This window comes from Protomyctophum parallelum (genome assembly GCF_964188405.1).
Source record: "Protomyctophum parallelum genome assembly, chromosome: 10".
Taxonomy (NCBI): domain Eukaryota; kingdom Metazoa; phylum Chordata; class Actinopteri; order Myctophiformes; family Myctophidae; genus Protomyctophum; species Protomyctophum parallelum.
Window position 1 is genome coordinate 17,887,438 of NC_139704.1, and position 25,613 is coordinate 17,913,050.

At 41.0% G+C, this 25,613-nt stretch overlaps 2 protein-coding genes and 1 pseudogene across 4 annotated transcripts in view; 1 reads left to right on the forward strand and 2 right to left on the reverse strand.

The window, feature by feature from the left end:
* cdh23 (cadherin-related 23) overlaps positions 1–25,613 on the reverse strand; it is a gene marked incomplete at both ends in the record, with an annotated part of 313,884 nt that overhangs the window by 285,696 nt on the left and 2,575 nt on the right. For both annotated transcript variants that reach the window (XM_083774574.1, XM_083774573.1), the window contains one exon: positions 23,875–23,949. In XM_083774574.1, coding sequence (XP_083630700.1) covers positions 23,875–23,949 — 75 coding nt within the window. The remainder of the gene's footprint in view (positions 1–23,874; positions 23,950–25,613) is intronic.
* Positions 1–25,613, forward strand: part of vsir (V-set immunoregulatory receptor) — a 445,816-nt gene that overhangs the window by 240,040 nt on the left and 180,163 nt on the right. The gene's annotated exons all lie outside the window — the stretch shown is intronic.
* LOC310865185 (eukaryotic peptide chain release factor subunit 1-like) lies at positions 10,403–11,916 on the reverse strand (annotated as a pseudogene). The gene is made up of 3 exons: positions 11,901–11,916; positions 11,540–11,598; positions 10,403–11,418 (listed from the first exon to the last, which is right to left on the reverse strand). The product of its transcript is annotated as a eukaryotic peptide chain release factor subunit 1-like (transcript).

Below are 25,613 nucleotides of genomic sequence, written 5' to 3' on the forward strand. Positions count from 1 at the left end.
GCCAGTGAATGTGACTGTGTTTTATGTTTTGTAAAATAGTAAAATAAAATAAAAACATTACATTTTGAAATAATTTGTATCCGTGTTTTATTTATTTATTATTAAATCATGAAATCATCTTAACATCAATTACATTTTTTCACATACAATATTTTACATGCTCTACACACTGTACACACGTAAAATCATGATTTCTACACATCTCCGGACGTATTCTACTAACAAACTTACATACCATAACATCATTACAACATAGATCATCCTTATACAAATTCATCACCTTTTCATAAGAAAAACCCCTCTGCATATAACATAGAAAGAATACACAATGTTGACCACATGTTGTAGCCATGTCATCTTGGACCTGTTTTACAGAATAGGTCACACTAACACAATTCTTCTGAAGAAATATATTTATATCTTCAGGGAAATTCCTATATGTAGGAGGGTGTCCAAATGAATCAAAGAAATATCCATGTCGATCATTATTGATATATATGGCTAACCAATGTGCCCCATCCATCGATGACGGTTGGGTATTGATAATAACCATAACAGGTAAACTACTAATAATAATATCTGGGAGTTGATCACATGCCAATACCCCCAATAAATGTATGTGTCTCTTAACCTTCTTTTTAAGAACACTAGTTAATTCTATAGTATTCATGTCTAGTATCTAGTTTTTAATACTCTAATAATAATCCACTAAGACCTGTCTACGGTTTGATATCTCAATGATTGAATCGAAAATAGCATAACAGATCATGTTGACTGTATGAGGTAGCGGGGTTCTAAATCTGGCCTCCAAACGGACGTTTCCAGACCGGATCAATGACACGTGTCCACCACAACCCTCGTCTGGTTCTAGATTGAAGCAATACAATGTATATCCTAGACCAAAATCTCTTCGGGTGATGGCTAGGCCTCTGTCTTTCAGTTGACGACCAGTGGCCTGTATCATCTGATAATATTCACGTCCATACTGTCCATTATCGAAGGATGGTTGAAAAGGTCTCCCTGGGTATGATTGACTGTCCGTATGTAGATTCAAGAATTCTAAATTGTAATGATGGAATTTGAAGGGATTCCTAGTGTAGTTCCCTGTGAATGCTTCATGATCGACAAAACCGATAACTATAAACTTAGGTATCTGACCTAAAAATAAGTTCTCCTGGCTGCATAGTCGTGCTCCATTCGGTATAGAAACGGTCTTCAAACATACTCTATCAATAGGATATTTGATATTTGTCTGTGTTAAAGCTCGGGCATGCCCCATTCGGACACCCGGCGATACTGATACTTTCTTTATAAATAGACTAGCTGATACAATTTTAACCCTATAACCACCAGCAGCATTTGTAGCCATCAGACAGAAATCATCTTTAGCACGTATAAATTTCATCTTGAGATCAACACCATTTATAAGTAATTTTTCTTGAAAAAACATATCAGAATGAATAGGAGCTATAATATCTACAATTGTACTATCGGCAGTATATACAGCTCTAGCAGTAAGACCCGCATTTTCACCAGCAGGGCTTGAAGCGTCCATATGTCCACATGTATCTTTAGAGAAGAGACCACATCCAAACTGACTGGATAGTGTATCCTCACCATAATTCAGCAAACATTCCAATATCCCTCTATAAGGGTAAGTATTAGATGCATGTGATATGAGTGTATCCCCTAGCATAATATCTACTTGGGAGAATAGTGTACACCCCGGATAATTGACAAATCCTACTTCAGCTCCTGCCGCAATATTGGTTCCATTAGCATTCGTGATTTTAGCTTGTACGTGTAAATATGTATTATTCAGATCGAGATATTCCTCAGAACTCCCGGTGATGTAAAACTCGATAGGTGCGGTATCCGTGAGGGCTGACAAAGGATTTATTTCGTGGTAAGTATTCTTATCAATTGCTGTTTGAGTCAAACAAACACTGAAGAGGTCCAGTTCACTCTTTGAGCATTCTTGCGATTGAGTATGTATCAAAGACATGGTGAAATAATGTAGAATGGGAAGTATGGTTAGAAGATGTCTCTAGTTGACGATCTAGTAGTCCTACTGATGTGACGTCTAGCCTTTGTCTTCTTCTTATGGGTCTCGGCTACTCTTTTATACGTATTTCTACGTTTCTTGATACGCCCATGTGTCTGGAACCTTGGAGGCCGTTTAATACCCCTCATATGATGAATCATTAACCCCGATCCTTGCTGTCGTGGTTTTGAAGGCCTATTCATCATGTGTGTGATTACATCCCCTGCAATATTCTTAGCAGCTGTCTTCAGATGTGGTTTTGCGATAGTGAAACCACTCTTTAAAAGAGGCATAGCAAAACGAAAGATATTTCGAAAAATACCTCCCAGTCCCGATCCATATTGTGTAGGTGCGCCCGTAAACCCCGGTAGTCCAGATCCTGCTTGATTAGCATAATATGACATATACCTGTCATCATGCGCAATGTATGGAGAGCCTCTCATTATTCTCACGGTCCTAAGATCTATCACGTATAGGTCTAAAGTGTAATTTAGCAACTACCTTCCCATATGTAAATGGTACATGTAAATTCTGGTCAGTCTTCAGAGAGATTTCTATATCACCTATCATAGACCTGGACAGACGGGTGTAGTGTGGCTTATCATACAAGAGGTATGGCATTCGGCGGACATCGTCGGCTATATTTATACTTCTCAATAAGGGGACATAACTATCCCCAACAATCTGATAATCCACGATATCTGTATACACATATATATTATAACATCCTCCGTAGATATCGGCAGGGTGTGGACCATAGCGTATAGGTTGATGGTGTGTAGGTATTTCAAACGGTTCACCAGGTGTAAACCCTAGAATTAACGCTAAACGTCCTCTAAATACTACGGTCATTCCTTCCCCGCCTGTGAAAAATATGCGATTTTCAATAGCGTTATACATCACGGCGACTTTTTTTACTCTATGATGTAATAGATTATTTATTTCCTTAATAATCCTAGAAATGCTATCGTAGACCCCTGGAGCTAACATTAACTGTATCGGTCCTATAGAACTAACTTTTACGATTCCATCTGTTTCATGTGGAGTAAAAGTAATCCACCCGTCATCCTTTGTAAAATTATGCCAGTTACGTGGGTATTGTATCTCGATTAAACCCACCTCATAAGGTTCTTTGAGGATGATAGGTTTCGCTAGTTTAGTTCTATAATTCCATATCTTGTTAGAGGGGTATACATCTAGTGATGCATTACTAGGTAGTGTTAAATAAAACCCTTGTCCTTCCATTGTGTGATTCACATATGATATGATTCTTACGATCTCCTCATAGTCTTAAATACGCTATACTCTTAATTCAAAATTATATCGACTACTACACTTGATCAATAATCTCACTTTCTGGTACCCATGAATTGAACTTTTCACCCCAACCTAGCCATTTAATTAATACCATTATACGACCTCGAGACTTTTTCTTTTTTAGTATTTTTTCTATTTTGAAAACCTTATTTTTGTCGATGATAACTTTCTGTAGCTCCTTTTCATAAAACGTACCCTGTATATCCTCCCCTGAAGCATCCTGTAACTTGTAAACTGGTGGGGATCTCATGATACATTCCGTTATTTTGAAAAATTCATCTGTAAATGTCTGTTCATAACCTTTTCTAAACACCCCTCTATATTTTGAGATGCGTACAGTATCACCCATATTGTATTTACATTTTATACTATAGCTATTCTTAGACTTGTATAAATTATTGAATACTATATTCTCATTATCCTTATTAACCATAGATGGGGCCATTTTAATAGATCTATGATATGATCCATTATAGGCATCGACTAATTGCTGTAGAACAGGTATATATCTCCGGGAATTGACTGATGTCAAATAACGCCACATCTTTGTCTTCAGGGTCCTATTGAAACGCTCGACTATACTAGCCTTGGTCTCATTATCAGTTGAGAAATGATGGATCCCATTTCCTTGCATCAATTGTTGAAATGTCTTGTTATAAAATTCTTTCCCGGCATCAGTTTGTAATTTCTGAGGAGTTCTCCCCTCATTCAAGATATCTTTAAAGGCCTCTGTAACACAAGCTCCCGTCTTATTGTGTAGAGGTCTCACCCATGCATATTTTGAAAACACATCTATACATGTCAGAATATACCTAATACCGTCATTTTCTTTAGAATATTCCCCCATTTCAACCAGATCAGCTTGAAATTGTTTATCTATACCGCTTACAAATACTCTATTTCTCCTAAAATTCTTGGCCGCAGGAGCATGAAGTGTATATACATCCTGTTTCTCTAACCACTTTTTAACCTCCACTATTTTAGGAGTGACCCCCTGATCTGTTTTAGCAGCTGCGATCAGTCTGGCTACCCCTCCTAACCCCCCAGGGTTACCAGCATCATAATATATCTTCTGTAAAGTTCCGTCCATCATAACATCTATACCAACAATGAATAGATTGTACACTAGACCTGTATTAAGTATTATTTTTTATTTTTTATTATTATTCTTAATGATTCACTCTATATTTGCTGGCCTATCATTTTTAAAGTATACGTGTAACTCTATAGCTAATATCTTATTATATCTATATCATGTTTTGTTTTGTTTGTTACACTATAATGTATAATAATCTTAAACCATGAGTGTCATGGTTAACTGTGAATCCATGGTGTCATAAGCATCTAGCATTACCCAGAAGGCCATAGGGGCGTTACTTTAAACTCATTCACAACCACGAGTGACAGGGTTGACGCTGGATCCACTGTATAACAGATGTGTAGCATTACCAATGATGCATCAGGCATTCGTGACTACCACAGCGGCGAGTCCCTATTCTACATATCTATTCCCACCCGTGAGAACAAACACGCACACCTAATCGAGGGGAGGTTGCATCAGCTGAAATGCTGTGATCAGATTGGTTAAAAAAAAATTAACCAGCATGCAATAGTTACTTCCATGCACTTAATTAAACATTTCATTTACAGAATACAGTATATTCACATATTTTGTTCACATGGTACAAACAGTATATAACTAATTATAACTGTCATCATATTACACCTATATCATGTTTTGTTACACTATAATGTATAATAATCTTAAACCATGAATGTTATAGTTGACGTTGGATCCCCGGAATGCATCTAGCATTACCCAGAAGGCCATAGGAGGCGTTACTTTAAACTCATTCACAACCATGAGTGACAGGGTTGACGCTGGATCCACTGTATAACAGACCAGCAAGGTTATAATAGTTAACTAAAACTAACTAAAAAACGAAAACTAGAATAAAATAAAAAACATTTTAGTTAACTGAAACTAAATAAAAAACTAAAAATAAATTAAAAACGATAACTAAACTGAAACTGTATTGCGTGTTCACAAAACACAACACAAAACACAAAATAATACAAAACCTACTTTAACCACAAACATTAGGAAAAAAAACATGAAGCCTAATTGAAGGGTCTATTACTCTATTTGGTTACCAACTCTCCATGATTTAGCTGGTGGGGATCACATGAACCCCCCTCAAGGACCACTGGTAGTCCCAGACCGCTGAAAACATTGCACTATGTGACTGAAATCACATCAGGGCATAGGTAGTACTGCAGTGTAATTATATATATAGAAATTGACCACTAGGTGGGGTAGAAACACTAGAACTAGAAATAAAACAAAAGTCTGGATTCGTGACTGCCACAGCAGCGGGTCATCCATTCACAAACCGTGAGTCACAACACCGCATCATAGTATCACTCACCATTCCTCCTCTCAGTACTGTAATCTGATTCCTTGTCTGCTCCCCCCATCGAACTCAGAGCTAATATTATAGGGGCGCTGTGAAGCTTCACACTTAGAAATGCTACGGCAGTTGTTAATGTCAATAAACTTTATAAAATTATAATTAAAACTACTACTTTTTATTTTAAGTAATGTCTACACAGGCCTAACTGTTGTGGTCAGATTTGGTTGAATGCTTGGCTGAATGTTAAAGACAAAAAACAATCTATGACCACTTAGTTATAGTTTTTATCAATATTTATATGCATTCCGCTGAAAACATTGCACTATGTGACTGAAATCACATCAGGGCATAGGTGGTACTGCAGTGTAATGCATCTAGCATTACCCAGAAGGCCATAGGGGGGGGTTACTTTAAACTCATTCACAAACCGTGAGTGACAACACCGCATCATAGTATCAACCCCCCCAATTCTCCCTCAGTACTGTAATCTGAGACCTTTTGTCTGCCTCCCCCATCGAACTCAGAGCTAATATTATAGGGGCGCTGTGAAGCTTCACACTTAGATAAGCTACGGCATTTGTTAATGTCAATTTTTATAAACTTGATTAAACTATTACTTTTATTTTAAGTAATGTCTACACAGGCCTAACTGTTGGGATCAGATTGGCTGACGAATGTTAAAGAGCTAAACAAGCTATGTCCCCATCAGTCCTCCAAAACCAATATAATCATACAAATACGTCACAGAGACGGTCACCAACACAATATCCTTTATGTAAAGAATTTAAGGAATGTATGGAATTTTATGATTATGCTAATTATAATTATAATATTTTATGAGATATGCAAATATGATTTATGATTATGGAATGTAAAGAATTTAATTACTAATTTGCATAATTTATGCATTAATTGACTCAGTGGCGCCCCCCAGTGGTCAAAAGAGGTTGCGTTCACCCACCCATATAGACTACTTAAGCTCTGTGGTTTTATTGTATTTTACTCTTCTGACAAATATGACAGTAGATGATAATATGACTCCCGGTGAAGGAGTGGGAGGGAGTCTTTTTCTATTAATACAAATGTCAATCTATCAAAGTCTGCTAATGGTCATGTGTTTTTCTGTGCCATTGTGTGCTAACCACTTACAACCAGCTTACTCTTCATTCTCATTGTGTTTACTTTGCTGTGATTGGCTTTTAACCGCTTTTGTGTTTTCAGTTTCTAATGGCTATTTTAACATCCCAGGGACTTATGTTTGAAAATTTGCCATTGCGTTTAACACTGGTACATTTACAGCCATGTTGAATAATGTGCACTGTCCATGTAAAGTTAACATGAAATAATCCTAAAATCATTGCATACTAGATACTATATCTCGACTGTGATCTTAAGGAGTTAATTTAGTATGCAAGGGGCAGTGCCATAATTATTAGAATTAGAAGTTAGAATTGGAATGAAGTTAATTAGTAAAAGTCTCTCGATCCCAATGCCAGACACAACAACACAGGGATCTAATTTGTAATGTCACCAAGAAAGAAAAGAGGTTTTTTCAATATATATATTCAAATGAGCTGCATTTCATTGCATTGGTAACAATTTCGTAGCTGAAAATGTACCCAATTCCCCCATCAAATCACCCCAGGTAATATCACTGTGTCAACAAAGTCTCCAATTCACAGTCAAGAGAGCAGCTCCAGGATTTGACTCATCATCATCATACTATCATCATACTATAATTCTAACAATGTCTGTCTGTCTGACTGTGTGTCAGAGCCGTAGTGTCAGAGCCGTAGCTCCTCATTGCCTGCACCAATCGCTCCCACTTTCACACAGGCATTGACCATATGAATATAGAGGGCGTAACGAAGCCCTTTTTTAATTTGACACATTAATGATTATTAATGAATTTATTAGTGAATTAAAAACGCACAGGCGCAGTACCCCCCACGGCCACAAGGGGGGGGGGCAAATATCTCACAACGGGTAAGGGCTAGTAATAATAACTGAGATGTTGGTCTACCAGTACCAGTAGGCACTGGCCTACCAGCATGTGCACTTAAGCCTCTCCAGCTGATCCAAAATGCAGCAGCTCGCTTGGTCTTCAACCAGCCAAAATTCTCACATGTCTCCCCCCTGCTCCGCTCCCTCCACTGGCTCCCGGTCGCTGCTCGCACAGAATACAAAACTCTGATGCTGGCATTCAAAGCAACCAAAGGTATGGCTCCCCCATATCTTGCAAGTATGATTGAACCCTACAAACCCTCCCGCGCACTCAGATCAGCCAACGCAGGGAAACTGGAAGTACCCTCACTAAAAACGCCGGGACAACGCTCCACACGTCCCAAACTCTTCTCCCTTCTGGCTCCAAAACTGTGGAATGCACTTCCCATTGCAGTCAGAACTGCAGCATCACTCCCAATCTTCCGCCGTAGCCTGAAAACCCACCTTTTCAGACTCCATCATGGCCCATAGCACTTACCCTAACCCCTTAGATAGCATTTCTGTTGGCTTAGATAGCATTTGACACAGACTTATAGCATGTTATGTAGACAGCACTATAATTGTATTGTATATAGTCATAGCACGCCATAGTACATATGTATAGCATAGTAGTAAATATGTATCGTTTATATGTATAGTGTATGTAGTTTCATTATATAGATATTCCACTGTTACCTTCTTAGCTTACGCATGTTTCATGATAAATGCTTTCATGTGATGTATTCCCATGCTTTTGTTCTTGCTTAAATGTAAGTCGCTCTGGATTAAGAGCGTCTGCTAAATGCCTAAATTGTAAATTGGTCCTCTAGTCTTTTTGTGAGACATAAATGTTAACAAGGCATCATTGTCCAATATCATTGCAGTACACAGGGGGTTTTCTTAAACACATTAAGCCCTATATACAGTACTTCTCCATACAATAAATAGAAAAAAATGCTGATCTAAAAGATCACCGCGTGTCACATCACAACATGTAAGTCAGCTATCTTTGCTATTTTTGGTTTGTGTGTTTGCTTTTACAAATGTGAAATTACCAAACATAAATATCCAACATATCATATTCATACAGTAGTAGCCGAATGTACATTTATTAAAACCATAAGCATGGGTCTACAGATGTGTGTGTGTGTGTGTGTGTGTGTGTGTATGAATGTGTGCGCGGTGCGTGCATGTGTGTGTGTGTGTGTGTGTGTGTGTGTGTGTGTGTGTTGCATACAAAAGAGAATGATACAGGCCTAAATGTTTTACCCCATCAATGAGCGGGTCAAGTGGCTCTGTTATGTTGGGGAGGGCATTTTCCTGCCACGGTTTGGGTCCATTTGTCCCCTTAGAGGGAAGGGTCACTGCAAATCAATAAAAAGCTATTCTGAGAGATCAACTTATGATGAAAAACGTCGATCATGATGGGAATGGTCTCTTCCAGGATGACCGTGCCCCCAATCCACTGGGCATTAGGGGTCACTGAATGGTTTGATTAGTATGAAAATGGATGCGACTATGCTATGGCTTTCACAGTCACATTTCAATCCAATTTAACAGCTATGGCGATTTTGGAGCCTATGAATAGGCAGGACATTAAGGACATGAATAGCAAACGCAACTAACCTCCACAAAAGCGAGGGACAGAGAGGCAATCGCACCACTTCACCATTATTCTACCATCACCACAAATTATGTTATGAATACAACAGCATTAGAGGATCAATACTGCCAATACTGGAAGAGACTCAAGAGAGAGAGGGGGAGCTATACATAGCTACAGCATAACATCCATAGCTAATGCTGGGAGTGCTAGGCAGCTGACAGGAGGGAACTGGCTGGAGAGTGTGTACAGACACATTATCCACACATTTAAGGGGAAGGCTTTAATAAGTCACTCCCCGGGGCTGCTTCCTGCGCTGTAATTATTATTGAATTAGGAAAGCCATGGAGCTAATTAAAAGTGCAAGGTATTTATTGTTGCCGCAAAAGAATGCAAGATCGGCTGCGAACGAGAGGGGAAGGGAAAAGGAAAATCGGAGAAAGAGAGCCGTTTAGTGGATCACTATTGATTTAAACATAAACTGAGTAATTATTAAATCCCTCTCAGGGTTGAAAGAAAATATCACACTTCCACCTGTATGGAGTTTTTCGCTGGTGTGTATGACGTGTTTGCATGTTTGTGTGTACAACCGCCGTATCGGCTACCGTCTGTCTCACATGCGGCAAGAGACGTGTCATTTCTTTCCTTATTTCTTTATTCATTCTTTCCCTGAATCAGAACCAGATCAATCAGTAGAGTACTCCTCCAGATCAAAGACCTCATCATCCACACCTTGGAAACAAGTAAGACGCGCAAACGCGGGAAGCGAACGCAGCTCGTAAATTGCAATAACAACAATTAGAATAAATTACGTACTTTTTTTTTCTTTTTAGTTAGTAATTTAGTTAGTGTGTGTGTGTGGATGTGTGTGTGTGTGTGTGTGTGTGTGTGTGTGTGTGTGTGTGTGTGTGTGTGTGTGTGTGTGTGTGTGTGTGTGTGTGTGTGTGTGCTACAGCTGCGCCCTCTGGTGACGGGTGGGTCGTGTCACAGCGTGACAGACAGACAGACACACACACAGACATGATCTGCAGGGTCTCATAGTTAGTGCTCATTGCATTCGCAATCATCCACGCCTTGGAATTCCACTATGTACCGTAAAATCCCCCCGATGCCTCCATAGCCCTTGACAAACATAGACCCATCCTGGCTCTTGTCTGTGACCATTTCAAGCATGGCTCCAAACCTCTTGTAGTTGTCAGCAAACCATTCGAGCAGGGGCATGCTCTCAATCAGCTCATGTTCCTGCCCCGTGTCCTCGTCTGTCAAATAGGACTTGTCCTTCTCCTGCTCTGGTGTTAAATACCTGGTCTTCTCACCAGTCTCGGCTCCATTGCACTCTGCGCCATGCACACGCAGAATACAGCGCATAGTATTTAAGTTCTCGTAGACGAGGAGGGTCTGCTCCCATTTCCAGGGCTTTCACTGTGTCCTCCGCCGCAAAGCAGAATTTCCCCCCTTCTTTCTTGAAGATCTCTTTAAAGTACAACTCTAAAAGCATTGTTTCCTGGATGAACTTGACATTGGGGAGGACCTCTGTGGAAAGCCCGATGGCCTGGGTGAAACCAATTTCTCCCCCATAGGATATATCCACCAGATTCAGCACCTTTGCCTGTAACCTCGGGTCAAACATGTTAGACAGGCTTAGTTCAGTCTTGAGGTCAGCAGGGCCAGCCAGGACCAACCCAGCTACATTTACCTTGTCGTTTGACACAAACAGCTGGACGGCCGTCTCAGCCACCTTCCTCAGATAGTTGTGTCTTTTCTCCGTCCTCAAACGGGCAAAACGCAGAGCTGACTGTCCTCCTCTGCCATGCTTCAACAGTGAATTTGTGCAGCACCTCCCTGGTGTTTCCCTGCAGTGAACCAAACAGGGCCCCACGGCCGTCGATCACAATGAAGCCAAACGTGCTGTCATCAGAGAGCAGAGCTGTCAATGCCTTGGTGTGGAACTTGTTGTCACAGAGGTAGAGGGAGGTGTTGATTGGTTTGAATGGTTCAATGGCAATTTTGATTTTCTTCTCTTTGCCTTCCTCTGTCATAATTGTGCCACAATACACCTCATAAACAGAGTCGAACCCGTGACACGCTGTCAGGCTGGATTAGCAGCCTAGGTGTCCGGATCACTAGGCCGGCTCGGGCTCATCAACCCACTTTGCCACTGTGGAGTTGCTTAACTACCTTAGTGACTTCCTTCCGGGAGATTGACGCCGATCCCCCATCATCCTCAGGCTCTGCTCCTGCCAGGGAGGGTGGGTTAGATGTCATTGGGTTTAGGAGTTCCTCAAAGTGTTCCTTCCACCGCCCAACGCCTCATTTGATAGTTCCTTGCTTTCCCCTCCTGAGGTGTCGTATGGTCTCCCAGAACAACTTTGGTGCTGCCCAAAAGTCCTTCTCTATGGATTCTCCGAACTCCCTGCTTTGCCTCACTCCCAGCCGTGGCTGCTGCCCTTCGGGCCTGTCGATATCTTGCAACTGCCTCCGGAGTCCCGCGGGATAACATACCCCCGTAGGCCTCCTTCAGTCGGATGTCTTCCCTGACCACCGCTGTCCGCCATTGTCGAGTTATATATGGATGTGCGGGAGGTTATCAGAATTGGTGTAAAATATATAGGGGGTCAAATTAATTGATCAACTGTGTTTCACAACTGATGACTGAAGAGGAGAACTAATGGGTCTGACCGCATTCCTTGCATGCATTAGCTCTTGCATGGGGGGATGTGAGCCCTTATCAGTTCCTGAGAAGGGTGAGGGCCATTTACGACCTTCCACAGGCAAGTTCTCCACTTACAGGACATGTCTATGTACTAGGAAGAAATAACTTGGGTCTTTAATTCCTTTCATTTGATAATGTGTTCTAATAACCTATTATATACTGGGTTGGTAAAAGCCTAGATAATACATATCTGTAATGTTTTAACAGTTTAATCTAGACAGTTTAATCTAATCAGACATAAGCAGCAGCTCACATGACAGGAAGTGATGGGAGCTGGTTGCAAAGGCAAACTGCTGTCTCAGTGAGCAGGCAGGATGGCCAGTGGCTTCTCATTGGCTAAGACAACTGTCCACGCTTTCTGATTGGCTGCAATAGCAGGGTCCTAAGAAACTCTGTGGTTTAAGTACATGAGCAGGGACAATGAGTCTTTAGATTCATCATACCATCGTGACGCTATAGGAAGCGAGCAGAAGGCCAGCGGTAACTATAAATGAGATATGATTTGTGCATTATTCATAACTTGTATTAATGTGTAATATGATAATTAGATTGTAACCAAGTGTTTGTGTTTCTTGTCTCCAATTAATAATGGTCCAAATAATATTGATATGGTAGAATTAAAACCACACACAAGGACAAAGTGGGCATAGTGGAACCACACAAATAGTGGAATATCTGCTTGCATTATGGGCATTCAGAGCCCGGAGCTAATCTCACCGAAAAACGGACAGCCATGGTGTTCGAGGGTTACCGCCCCTTGAGGCACCTAAGACCTTCTGACCACAGCTCACAGCTGCAGCTTCAGCAATTGTGCCTTTGAAAATCACCCATTCATGTTCAATGTCCCCAACTGCTACATGGACACCAGATAAGTCCTGCTGGAGGTGGGAGTTGAATTCCTTCCAGACAGAGGTCTCCTCCAAACGTTGCCAGTTCACCCGCACTACACGCATGGCTTTTCCCGGTATGTCCAGATTTTTTAGGGAAATTCAGGATTTCCCTAAATTATGCCTAAACAGATCCAGTTAACTGGCTAATCAGACTTCCTGGCATACACACCAGAAAGTCTTAATTGCATGACATCACCTTAATGATCAGGTTTCCACAGTAACTCTGATTGGACACAGCTAGATGCCATGGCTACCAGTTTTCATTACCAATTAACTGGTAATGATGTAACAACAGGGTTTAACACACATGCACGCACACACACTTTACAATTTAGCAGACACTCTTAATCTAGAGCGATTTACAGTAAGCGCACGCACGTACGTATGCTCTCTCTCTCACACTCTCTCTCTCTCTCTGCATGGTCTTGTCTTGGCAGCAGATCAGTAGGAGTGGATGAGAGACTGACGCAGGCCATGTTTATTTAACAGAGGGTGGCAGGAACACATCCAATAGATATTTGATCTGAAGCTACATTCCCACTCTATATCTCCCCTCTCACCAGCAAAGGGTCTGGCTGCTGCAGGAGCCAAGACACACAGCATGGGAGGGATGTAGTTGTACACTCACAGTAGTGGAAACATGGAAAGGTATGTGGACATTTCTTAAAATAATTAGCCCTTCGCTAAGTCCCTCCCAACCCGTCCTTGTCCAATAGGCACGTTAGCAGCGAGGAGACAGGGCAGGCTGTCCTTCTCACCTATTGAGATGCATGTGAAATGACGGGATTTCTCCTTACAAATAATCGATCGGTTCAGTAGCAAGAGCATCAAAATGTCTTCTAAATCTAGTCAACCAGGCCTGCAGTAGGCTATGCACTGGACAAAATGTGCATGAGTTTTCATGTTGCACGGTAAGACTATGGTCATTAGTATTATTGCCATCACCTGGGTGGGTCAGTTGTGTAACTTTCCCGACGTTAAGTTGTGTATGTGTTCAACAACACAGCCATGCAAAATAACACTGACAGCTATGAGGTGACGAAAGCTTGTCCTGCATACCAACAACAATTGCTAAGCTATATGGATTGGCTTTGGACAATCGCTTTTTGGGGTGGGGTTTAGTGAAGGGCTAATTTTGTATTTGCCTGAGCCCATTGCAATGGTTTGCTTTGACTCAGTCGATGTGTTCATCTGCCCGGCTGGCCAGCATGTGACAGGGATGAAGGTAGACTATAGGAAATAGTATAATGGCTGCTGTTGTGCACTGGAGAGATACGGCATGATCAAAACTAATAGTGGAATATGAAGGGGTCTCGTGTAGCCAGACAACTATTCCACAATCTCTGAATGCTATACGTCTGGAACTACACCTCCCGAAATCTGAGAAATCTGTCATTTCCGTTCACAACAAATATTTTTAAATATCTTCAGAGCTTGTGTAGGACGGAAATCTACACTAATAGCTGAATATAAGAGGGTCTGGCGCCCCTCAAAAAAGAAAGAAGTCACTATCATCTTTAGAATTAAATAATATCCTCTCCATTCTTCTGAGTTCATGTGTGTTTGCGTGTGCGTGCAGTTTCATAGCAGATGCCTCTGCACGTCCTAGCTCTTGCGAGTGAAAGTTTTGACCATACAGCCTTCTTCTGGGTCTCTGAAGACAAGCAGTGAAGCTATAAGGCCAGTGATTGAAATATCATGGGTATGACATTAGTGCAGGAACCAAAAGCCCAAAAGTTGACTATACCCCTACCCGGGGTAGAACAAATCGGGACATAGTTTTTTCATATCTTTAGGATGTCCCCTTCATGAAATGGATTGTCCCGAGTTTTACTTTTACTGCAAAAGTCATGAAATTAATCCATGAAGTGAAGCATAGGAAAAACAATGTCTATCCTAAAAGAGGGAGTTCCAAGTAAATCCTCTATCATGTTCTACCTGCTGATTGTTTTTACATAATACTTGCATAGATGGTCTACGGGTAGTGTGCCTACATCCCAGAACAATCAGAATGCCAATATTTGGTTCTATTGTTAATCAGCAGCCTTTTATATAAGGCCTTAAATAGGCGGAAATAGCAAAAAGTGTACTTTTCTGAGCAATATTCCAAATATATACCAAATATTGGCAGTCTGATTGTTCTAGGAATGTCAGAACAGGAAGGATGGTTGGGGAAGGATCAACATATGTGATGTCAGAACAGGTCAGCTCCATATATGGAAATCTAAGAGTTTGAGGTTTGAGGTCAGATGTAGAGTTGCTGGCCGGCTCCATATATGCAGATCTAGGTGATGATCCAGTCTTCTCCATGTATGGTTATCCAGGGTTAGATGAGGTCAGTGTCATGATCTTCATATTATGGAGATGGCCATATATGGTGTCACGAGGCGTGATGTCAGTGCCACGAGGTGTAACCATATATGAAGGCATGATGTCACAAGGTGTGACCATTATATGGATGTGTGATGTCACGAGGCGCGACTATATATGGAGGCGTGGGGTAACTAATTGACGGGGGATGCAGGTTTTGATAGTAAATGCGACCTACAGTCGCAATAGTGGTAGTGAGAGAGTAGCATCTTTTGTGTCTGCTGTACAGACAGACACAGTGGTTGGGAATATGTTTTTTTTCTTCTTCCCCAAATCTTCCCGTGTACCGGATTGGACCTAGCCCGTGGTCCTTAACGTAGTATAGAAAGGTAGAAAAGGAAAAGAATAACTTGTTTATGTGTCATACTTCTTTGTCACATCGATACACAGGGATCATGCAGTCAGTGGGGATGGCTAAATGCAGGAGCTGATTTTTAAACGCAGTAGCAGATAACGCGGTGGGTGTTGCGTGAGGAAATGGGATGTGTAATTAGAGCGAGAGTACAGTCTTTGATTAAACGCTCTCATCTCCTAATCCACTTTGCCCTGATTTGGCAGATTAAGCTCTCCACTGAGTAATTAGCTTGTGTACAGAAGACAACATTTGCTCAAAATAAGAACTTCTGCACTCCCTCCCATGCTGTGTCTTGCTTCTATGGTACTTTTCAGAGCGTGTAACTCCTCTGTGTCTATTTAAATTATCCAAGTTTGGCCTTAGACAAACGATATTTGAATATGGCTTCATTAAAACTAGTCAAGTAATTGTGGGTAATCAAATCCACTATCCCTAGCATTTTTTTTGTATGTAAGTGGAGACCTTAGTGTTTCATTTAAGGGTGCTGTAGAAGCATGTTCAGCACCAAGGATGTATGATCTAAATAGTGTTGGATTTAAAACAAATAGCAAACACTGACAATGAGAGGAGCTATTCACAATCATCATTCACGTTTGCAAATACATATTAAAAACTAATATTAGCATAAAGTAAAGTTTTGAAATTGGCAAATAAAAAGTACTTCATGATCAAAACATACACCATATGCAAAGTGAAGACTTCCATTTTGTTCTAAATCTCTGCCACGTGTCCAACACCGTTCTTTATTATTATATAAAAAAAAATATCATTTTGAAATTGTGAAAATAGACGATCTGCAAGCTGTTATCTTCCATTTACACTACTTTTATGCAACACATGATGAAGTAGGCCAATAACGGCCTTTTAATGCTTGTTAATAGGATGTTCATTGGAAGTGTTACCCATATAACGGATGTCACAAATTAGTTGATCATATCGCATGTAGGCCTATTGGGTAACTCGCTTCATTAGAATTGTGTCAAGGAAACTTTAAAACTATAAAAATATGGAACTAACGAGCCATGGATTAATTCAATCCACAAATTCTTCCCATTTCCATTTTGCTTTGCTGCAGCTGAGGTATTGCTATTTTTATTGACCATGTGAAAGTATTGTATGTATCCAATTATGACTGACACTCTGCCCAGGGTTATTTAATCCATTAAATCATAGCGCCCAATCGATTTATAGCAACGGAGCACTTTTACAGACCGACCGGAAGTTATAAAGACAAAACACTCTAAAGGCGATCGACAACAACGGGAGGCATGATAAAATCTAATGCGACTAGCGACTGGACGGGGGCCACCAAACAAACCTATACAAAATAATGTTTTCAACATGAAATCATGGAAAAGTAGGCACACACATCGTCCTGATCAATACTACTCTCGATACAGAGTTGTGAGAGACAACTTGCTCAGGCTTCGTTCGCAGTGAGGTTGTATTAACTCCACAGAGGGCAGCAATTTATGGTAGGATAAACGCTTCAGCAGCGTGCTGCACTCCCCTGTTGACAGTGTTGATTTTGACAGCAAATTTAGATTTTAGTTTTAGTCATAGTCTCTCGAGTAGTATTAATTTAGTTTCAGTCACATTTTAGTCACCTGGAATGTTTTAGTGTTAGTCTAGTTTTAGTAGACTAAATATTGCAAGATTTTAGTCGACTAAATGCTTCACACTGGATACTATAGAGCGTCGCAGTCCCTCCCCCTTTCAGAACGACGAGTGGCCCAGGAAATGAAATGCAATGCATATTTAAAGAGTATTTATTTAAAGACGGTTACGCCGCGGACAAAGCCAACTCGGATCGTGACAAATCATGACAATGAACACAATGTTTTGGGCCGATCAAATAATTTATAAGAAGAAAAACAAAACAAATAGTGTTGTCTCCTGCCTTTATTTTCTTCTTTCTAATGATTTGATCGGCCCAAAATATTGTGTTCATTGTCATGATTTGTCACGATCCGAGTTGGCTTTGTCCGCGGCGTAACCGTCTTTAAATAAATACTATGGGAGAAATGCATTGCATTTTATTTCCTGGGCCACTCGTCGTTCTGAAAGGGGGAGGGACTGCGACGCTCTATTGCCATTTTATTTCATTGTGTCAACTAAATCCTCATTAATTGCAAACTAGATTCAACATAATCAAGCCTGCACACATTCTAAATATGCCCCCGAAATATTGTACTGAGCAAATGGACTGTTACCACCTTCAATAATAATGATAATAGTCTTTATTGTCTCCACATCATATATTTTCTTTGTCATGGACACAAAACATTAATAATTCTACTCGAGTTGGAAGCATTAAGACCCATTTTAACCCCCAATGGCTTCCTTTCTGAAAAGTAACGTCATTGTAAAAAGATTCACGCGTTTGGTGCCACTTGGACCCGGACGTAACGTAGGACTACAAAATACTGAATAAAACCTAGATTCTGTGTGAGGTTCAGGTCAGGCCAGTTGGCTGGTCAGTTAAGCACAGTAATATCATGGTCAGTACACCAGTTACTAGTAACTAGTTTTGGCTCTGTGGGCAGGTGCCAAATCGAGCTGGAAAGGAAAATTAGCATCTCCATGAAGCTTGTCAACATACTGAAGCACAATGTACTCTAAAAAGATGGCTGTGTTGAAACCATTGTTACGTTTTCACTGTCAGTGGATCAGCACCATAGCAGATAACATGGCCTAAATCATCACTGTGTTTTGTCATGTCCAGAGTCTCAACACACACTGCTGGAAAAGGAAGATCAGCATCAACATAAAGCTTGTCAATGTACGGAGGCACACAGTGCTGTAAAATATCATAATAGATGGGTGTGTTGATCACCACCATGCCACGCCCCATTAATGAAATAATTTGTTCAAAAGTAGCCCAGACCAAGTATTAACTGCATACTTTAATATACTTTTCAGATGGTCGACATTTGTTTAAAAAACGTAAAATATTCTAATTAATTGAGATAGGACTTTTTGATTTTCATGAGCTGTACGCCATAATCATCAAGATTAAAACAAAAGAAGGTTTTAAATACTCTATGCACAATGAATTGAGAATATATGAAAGTTTCAATTTTTTAATTTAATTATATTACGGAAGAAATTTTACTTTTACAAAATATTCTAATTCATTGAGATGGACCTGTATACTCGAGCTCTTGTCCACTAGTCCCTTCCTAACATTTTACTCTTGTTAATAATTTGACAATAAATTGTCATTATATTTAGTCACAGTGTTAGTCATCATAGCTTAGTTTTCATTTAGTTTTTGTCAGTGAAAAAAGGTAGTCGATGAACAGTTTTTGTCAAAGTATTAGTCGACTAAATCAACACTGGTGCTGGCGAAGAGTGCACTCTCCCTTGCTGAAACATTAATCCGCTGTCGCACTTGCCTATCGTTTATGCACATTCTCTAAAACATTTAAAAGCGTTACTTACCATATATATCGTCACCTCATAGCTATGTTATTCTTTTATAAGCAAATATGAATATAATTATTCTTGGTGGTTTCCCCACACTCATAGCCCTGATCCACTCATAGCCCTGCTTATGGTGAATGCGCAATGCAGCTTGAGGGATCCTTATCACCCAGATCAGCTGTTGTAGAACAGAACCAATACCACATCCAGTGGCAGTCAGACTTCAAGTTTTTTTTTCTTTTTTGTATAAGAGATTTTTGGGGGGCCTTTTGCCTTTTTGTTGATAGATCACAGTAGGTAGACAGGAAACGGGGTGCGAGATGGGGTAAGACACTGCAAAGTTCGCCGGGATCCGGACACACTGGATTACCAGCCTAGGTACCTGGACCGCTAAGCCGGCCCACGCCTAGACTTCAAGTTTTTAAGTTCACAAGATCTTGATCTAGCTTTGCCGAGTGTAGCAACTCATTTAGCTCCTCAAAGCTGTGGCCAAATGGTGGATAGCAAGATATGGAGATTGGGTTATAATATTAGCCTTTGTTCTCTACACAAAGGAGACATTGGACTTCAGTTGTTAAATAAAAAAATAAAAAAAATAAAAAATAAGAGTAAAAGGACCTTATTCAATGTCCTCTACTCACAGCATACGGCTCGTGTGTGTGCATGTGCGAGTGCGTGTGTGTTTATGTGGCTGTGTGCCCGTGTGTGAGCGCACGCACACGTTTGAGCATGTGTGCGCATGTGAGTACCGAGAGGGCCTCCTGGACGAGGACATCTGCTGAGCTAATAAACAATAATGTTGACAAATTGTCACTGTCCGATCACTCAGCCCGCCCTCATAATCACCTCACTAAATAAGCCATCGCAGAGCGGGCAGCGGACATGACTGACGGCCCACCGAACCAATGGAGGGGGGAATAAGCGGGTGTGCGGGAGAGTTGGGCTGAAGCCCAGCTGCCTGAGGAGAGGACACAATGATTCATGGTGGGAGGGCGACATGGACAGGGTGGTTAGGGAAATGAGCGGCGCCTCCCACCCAACGCGGACATGCCCTTGGCTGCTTAGAACATGGGGCTGACTTGGCTGAGAAATAGCTTATGGTTAGAAAACAGCTTGCTATACGCTTTGGTGTGGGAGACCAGAGGAGACTATGATCAGAATGTTAATGATGGTGGTGATGATGATGATGATGAGAAGATGAAGTAGAATGATGACTTGGGTAGTAGTGAAGAAGAATATGATGAAGGCGACCACGTCGACGACATGATAACTGTTTTTTTACTAGCACATTGACTTTTTTTTACTCTAAAAACAAACAATGCAAATGACACAACAATGCATTATGGCGTGTCTGTTTGCCAATCCAAGGTAAGTGCCCAACAGTATGCCAATTCATACACACGCACACGTAAATCCTTCATTCAGAGAGTACACACTGTTAAGTGAACGGTTGTGATGACTTGGAGCATATACAGGAGAGGGTAAAGATCATGTGATGAGAAAACACACACACACACACACACACACACACACACACACACACACACACACACACACACACACACACACACACACACACACACACACACACACACACACACACACACACACACACACACACACACACACACACACACACACACACACACACACACACACACACACACACACACACACACACACACACACACACACACACACACACACACACACGAAATGCCAAGCATCCAGAAATTGACCTGTCAATCACTGTGGCCGACAAAAATAAATAAGAGAGGGAGCAAAGTCATCCCAGTCATTCCACCATCTGGTTTCATGGGGTGTACAACATCACCTGCTTCAAATCATTACCAACCCATATAGACTTTTCAGACTACGAGAATATTTGATTCTAGATTTGATTCACTTTCAACAACTGTCTTGGCGGCTTATTGGTTACCACCGAAACAGACTGCCTCTTCCTCTTCAAAATTTGTCAGCCTTCTGATTGGTCCCTGACTGACTAACCAGCAGGCTCATTCTGTCTTGTTCCGCCCTGGTTCCGCCTTGTTTATGTTGAATTTGCTAAAACATCATTTTTGGGAAAAAACTAAAACAACATGATATGCCCAGTCACCATGCTGCACCTGTGATGTTCCTTTTTGCTGACACCAAGTTTAAAATAAGAATTGAATTCACATAATATCAATACGAAGCAACTGAAAAACATGTTATTTCAATGGTAGTGGATGGAGAGAAAGGATTTTTGTCCAACCACGAAGCGGCAACCAATGGCTGCGAAGAGGGGCACAACCGGGACTTGACAAAGGGTGAATTGTAAGTCTACTTTCAGGACGTAGATATATATGTGTAGTATTGTGACACCAGAGTATACTGTACTGTATGTTGGCACTAGCAGCAGTACGCTGGAGCTCTTCATTTAACCCATTCAGGACGGGAACCCCTTTTGGTGTGAAAATGTGGCGCAAATCTTTGAATATAATATTCTTTCAGAGCGAACGTTTTTAACTCAAATCTTTGTTTCTGGGGGTCCCTGCAACAACATATTTTCTGCAGCCAAATACAGATCATTTCTGGGGTTCCTTGACATGAAAAAGGCTGAGTAGCACCACTGTTTTTCTTTTTTTTTTCCGGCCTCAGGTCTAAATATATTGACAATTTTGTCAACAAATAAAAACTAGACTAAAAGGTTAGGAAGAGTCTAGTAGACAAGAGATGCAGTATAAGTAAAAGACACTAAAGTCATTTTACACTTGGTTGCATGCTGACAATAGCAGATCTACAAGCTCACACTGCACCGTGCTGAAATGCGTTGAGCGTGAGCTTGTAGATCTCCTATTTTCAGCAAGTGTAAAAACAGCCATTACGACGGCATCAATGCCTGCCAAAATACATTTTAGTCAATTAAATCAACTGTAGATTTAGTTGACTAAAATGCTATGATATTTAGTCGACTAAAACTAAATGAAAACTATTCAAAAGAATAACACTAAAATCTAAAATTTGTCAAAATCAACACTGCTGCCACAATACATTTATTTTGACCACACACGCTCACTTGTGCACCGTACCTCCCATGCCGATACTGTAACCCCTGCACTATGTACAGCTAGCAGCAGTGGGACAGCAAGTACAGTATGTACTAAAATAACAATGAGATATTGATCAATTCCACAAGAACTCTTTCATCCAAGATACCAAAACCAGGTGTGTGAGATATACAGCAACCCCTGGTTTCTACACAGTTTTCTGTGTGTCAGCTTCAGACTGTGCTCAGAAGACCAGCACTGAGGATCATTGCAGCACTGCTACACACGCATGCATTATCCATTTCAAGCACCATCCATCATTGTTTTGGGTAGATTGATTGCTATCATGACAATATCACATACGGTACTCCTGCCCATTGGATATTATCGCTGAAGGAGGTATTTCAGACTACTGGGATAAATATTATCTCTATCATGAATTGCTCTCTCAGCCTAATCCAATCAGGGATTCAGTGCTTGATTGTTCCACTCCTACCTCACTGATAAAAGCATGGCTGTGGTCATTCTCATCTCTGGCCCACCATATTGGTCCCCAGGGTTGCATTTTTATTTGGGTCCATTCAGGTCCACCTATATTCCATTTAAACACAGTGCTGTGGGTAATGTAATGTGTCCTGTATCTTGTTATGTCTCTCTGACAATATGTGCTGGATATCTCAGAAGGTCCCCCCAACTAAGCTAAGCTCTAAGATACAACAATTTGGAAAAAGAATAACAACGCAGCCCATAATCTGGCCATGATGTTTTACTCATTTGATGGTCAAGTAACAAGGGTTGTACAATCATGGTTCCTCAAGCAGGGAAGACATAGCCAATATTGGGTCTTTGGACACTGAAAAGGTCATTCATGCTTTTATTTAGTCATTATTAGACTACTGTAACTGCCTGTACTCGGGGCTCAGTAAAAAGCCATCTACGATCTGGTGCATAATTCTGCTGCTAATACTTTTAATCATGTCTAAGAAACATTGACCACATGACATTACACCCATCATTGCTTCTCTTCATTGGTTTCCTTGAATTAAATTGGATTTAACACTTTTACTGATGACTTTTAAAGCCCTACAAGGCCAGGCTGCTAGTCAAATTTGATATGGTGGTCTCGTATGAGTCTGAGATCCTCAGATATAGGGCCCGCCCTCTTGATTGTTACTAAATCTCACCTCATTACTTGGGTCAAACATGCATTTACAGCCTAGACACCAAAACCTCAAAATTATCTTCTTGATCGAGGATCTAAGGCTAGCACAGCACAGTCAGTGTCATCTTTGAAATTACTTCTGAAAAGATACTTTTATGTCAACATACTTATAGCGTTTATTTCATGTTCTAATTGCCTCTCCCTTTTCTATGATTATTTCATGTCTTTTATTAGTTTTTTTCGTTTACATTTTATTTTTAAATTATTGCTGGTTTAATGTTATTGTTCCTGTAATTTGTATCTCGTTTTTGTAACGTTGTTTCAAGAGCTACACAAATAAGTATATTATTTAAGTATCATCATGATCATCATCATCTTCCTATTTGACATTTTTAAATACTTTCGATACTTTTCTACATCTACATGTGACTAACTCCGGCACACCAACACATTACTGAGCAGTAAACATAGTTGACACAGTGCCGTGAAAAGACTTTCTTCACAACCACCAGGCGCACACATCAGACGTGACACACTGACACACCGTGTCACACCGGAGGAGACTCACCGACAGCTGCGTTCTCGTAGATGAGAAGGTAGGACTGGAAGAAATAGTTCTGGAAGCGTGGCGGCTGATTGGACGCTGTGACAAATGGAAGAGAGGAAGAAAGGTGGATCACATTATACTGTAGGTCACAATACGCAGAATACAATAAAATAATAGATTGCCATTCCAGTGACACTTGCTATGCATCCCATGTCTATAATGCATTATAAATATACGTAACACAATATTATTGCGACCACAGGTCACATTTACTATGTAATCGTGCGTCCGTTCGTCCTCCCGTTCGTCCGTCAGTCAGTGTATCACTCAAAATCCCCATACATGGGGAAAGCCCTAATATGGTGCCCAGGTCTTGTGACAATCCATGACATAATCAGTGATGTAGATCCCTGTCATAGTAAATGCGACCTGCTGTCGCAATTAAGCCCATATATGGAGATCCCTGATGTCATCAATATTGGCCAGCAACTCTACATCTGATCTCAAACCCTTAGATCTCCATATATGGATATATGTCAGAACCTGTTCTGTTCCATATGTTGATCCTTCCCCATCCATCCTTCGTCTTCGATGTGTCAATTTAGACTGATACCTGTCCATTCAAACTCTAGACGGGCCTTAAAGTTATTAGTGTTGCGTCATGTTTGTTTTTTATGTGCTTTATCATTATAGGGTTTAATAACCAGTCCACGCAAAACAGTTAAAACCGATGGCGAGATTTAAAACATGCATGATTGTCTTTGTGCAAATAGTGTTTATCCAACTTGTTGAAAACTTGTTGACATTTGGGAGAAGTAGCTGCCCTTCTAAATCCTGTAGAAATCCTGTTAGAAAAACGAAGGCAGCAGGAATAGGATACAAGCTGTCTTGTTTGAATGACCAAGCTGATGCTCTTTGATCAGCCAGGCGGTGTGACTAGGGAGGTAAGAGGTCACCGTGTTTGAAGTGTGTGTGTGTGTGTGTGTGTGTGTGTGTGTGTGTGTGTGTGTGTGTACGCATTTTTTATAGAATCACTCCCTTTGAACATCGGAGCTTCTTCTCGTTTGCTCGCCCATGCGGAGGAAGGTACTAGCTCCTCTCTTTATCAAATGCTCTGAACGCAGAGCATGCTTCATGGTTGTGGTGGGGCGGGGTGGGTAACCAGCTCCTTTCCGTATCTGAGGTTTCACCTCACGAATGAGTTACACTAAACCCCCCAGTCCACGATAGGACATGATCCTCCCTTTTACTGGATCAGGGAGGTATAGAGATTAAGTGGAGCACAGGGTCAGTGTGCTAATGGGTTAGACACAGGAATGAGGACTCAGAGAGAGAGAGAGAGATATTCAGGTGCAGGAAATGTAACACTGGAGAGAGGAGGCGAACAAGATGTGTGAGCAAGGATGGGATGGGATGGGATGTGGCGGCAGGGAGGGCGGGGGAGCAGCTGAATGTATCTGAAGCGAAAAGCCCTTGATAAACTCATTGAGGTTGATGGAAAAAGGTTGCGACATTCACTTAATAACTTTTCACTGCTGCTCCTCGCAGCAGTGTGTGATTGGAGGCGTCTCCTGCCTGTCACATGCAGTGGGACTCTCACCATGACTTCAACAGCACAGTGTCACACAACTCTGTCTCTCTCTCTCGCTCTCTCTTAGTCTTATACACACACACCCCGAGTCTTGTAAAGTGGTTCAATGGCATTACGGAAGCCGCAGACAAGACGAGTTGAAGACAAGCAGGGAGGGATGACGGAATGT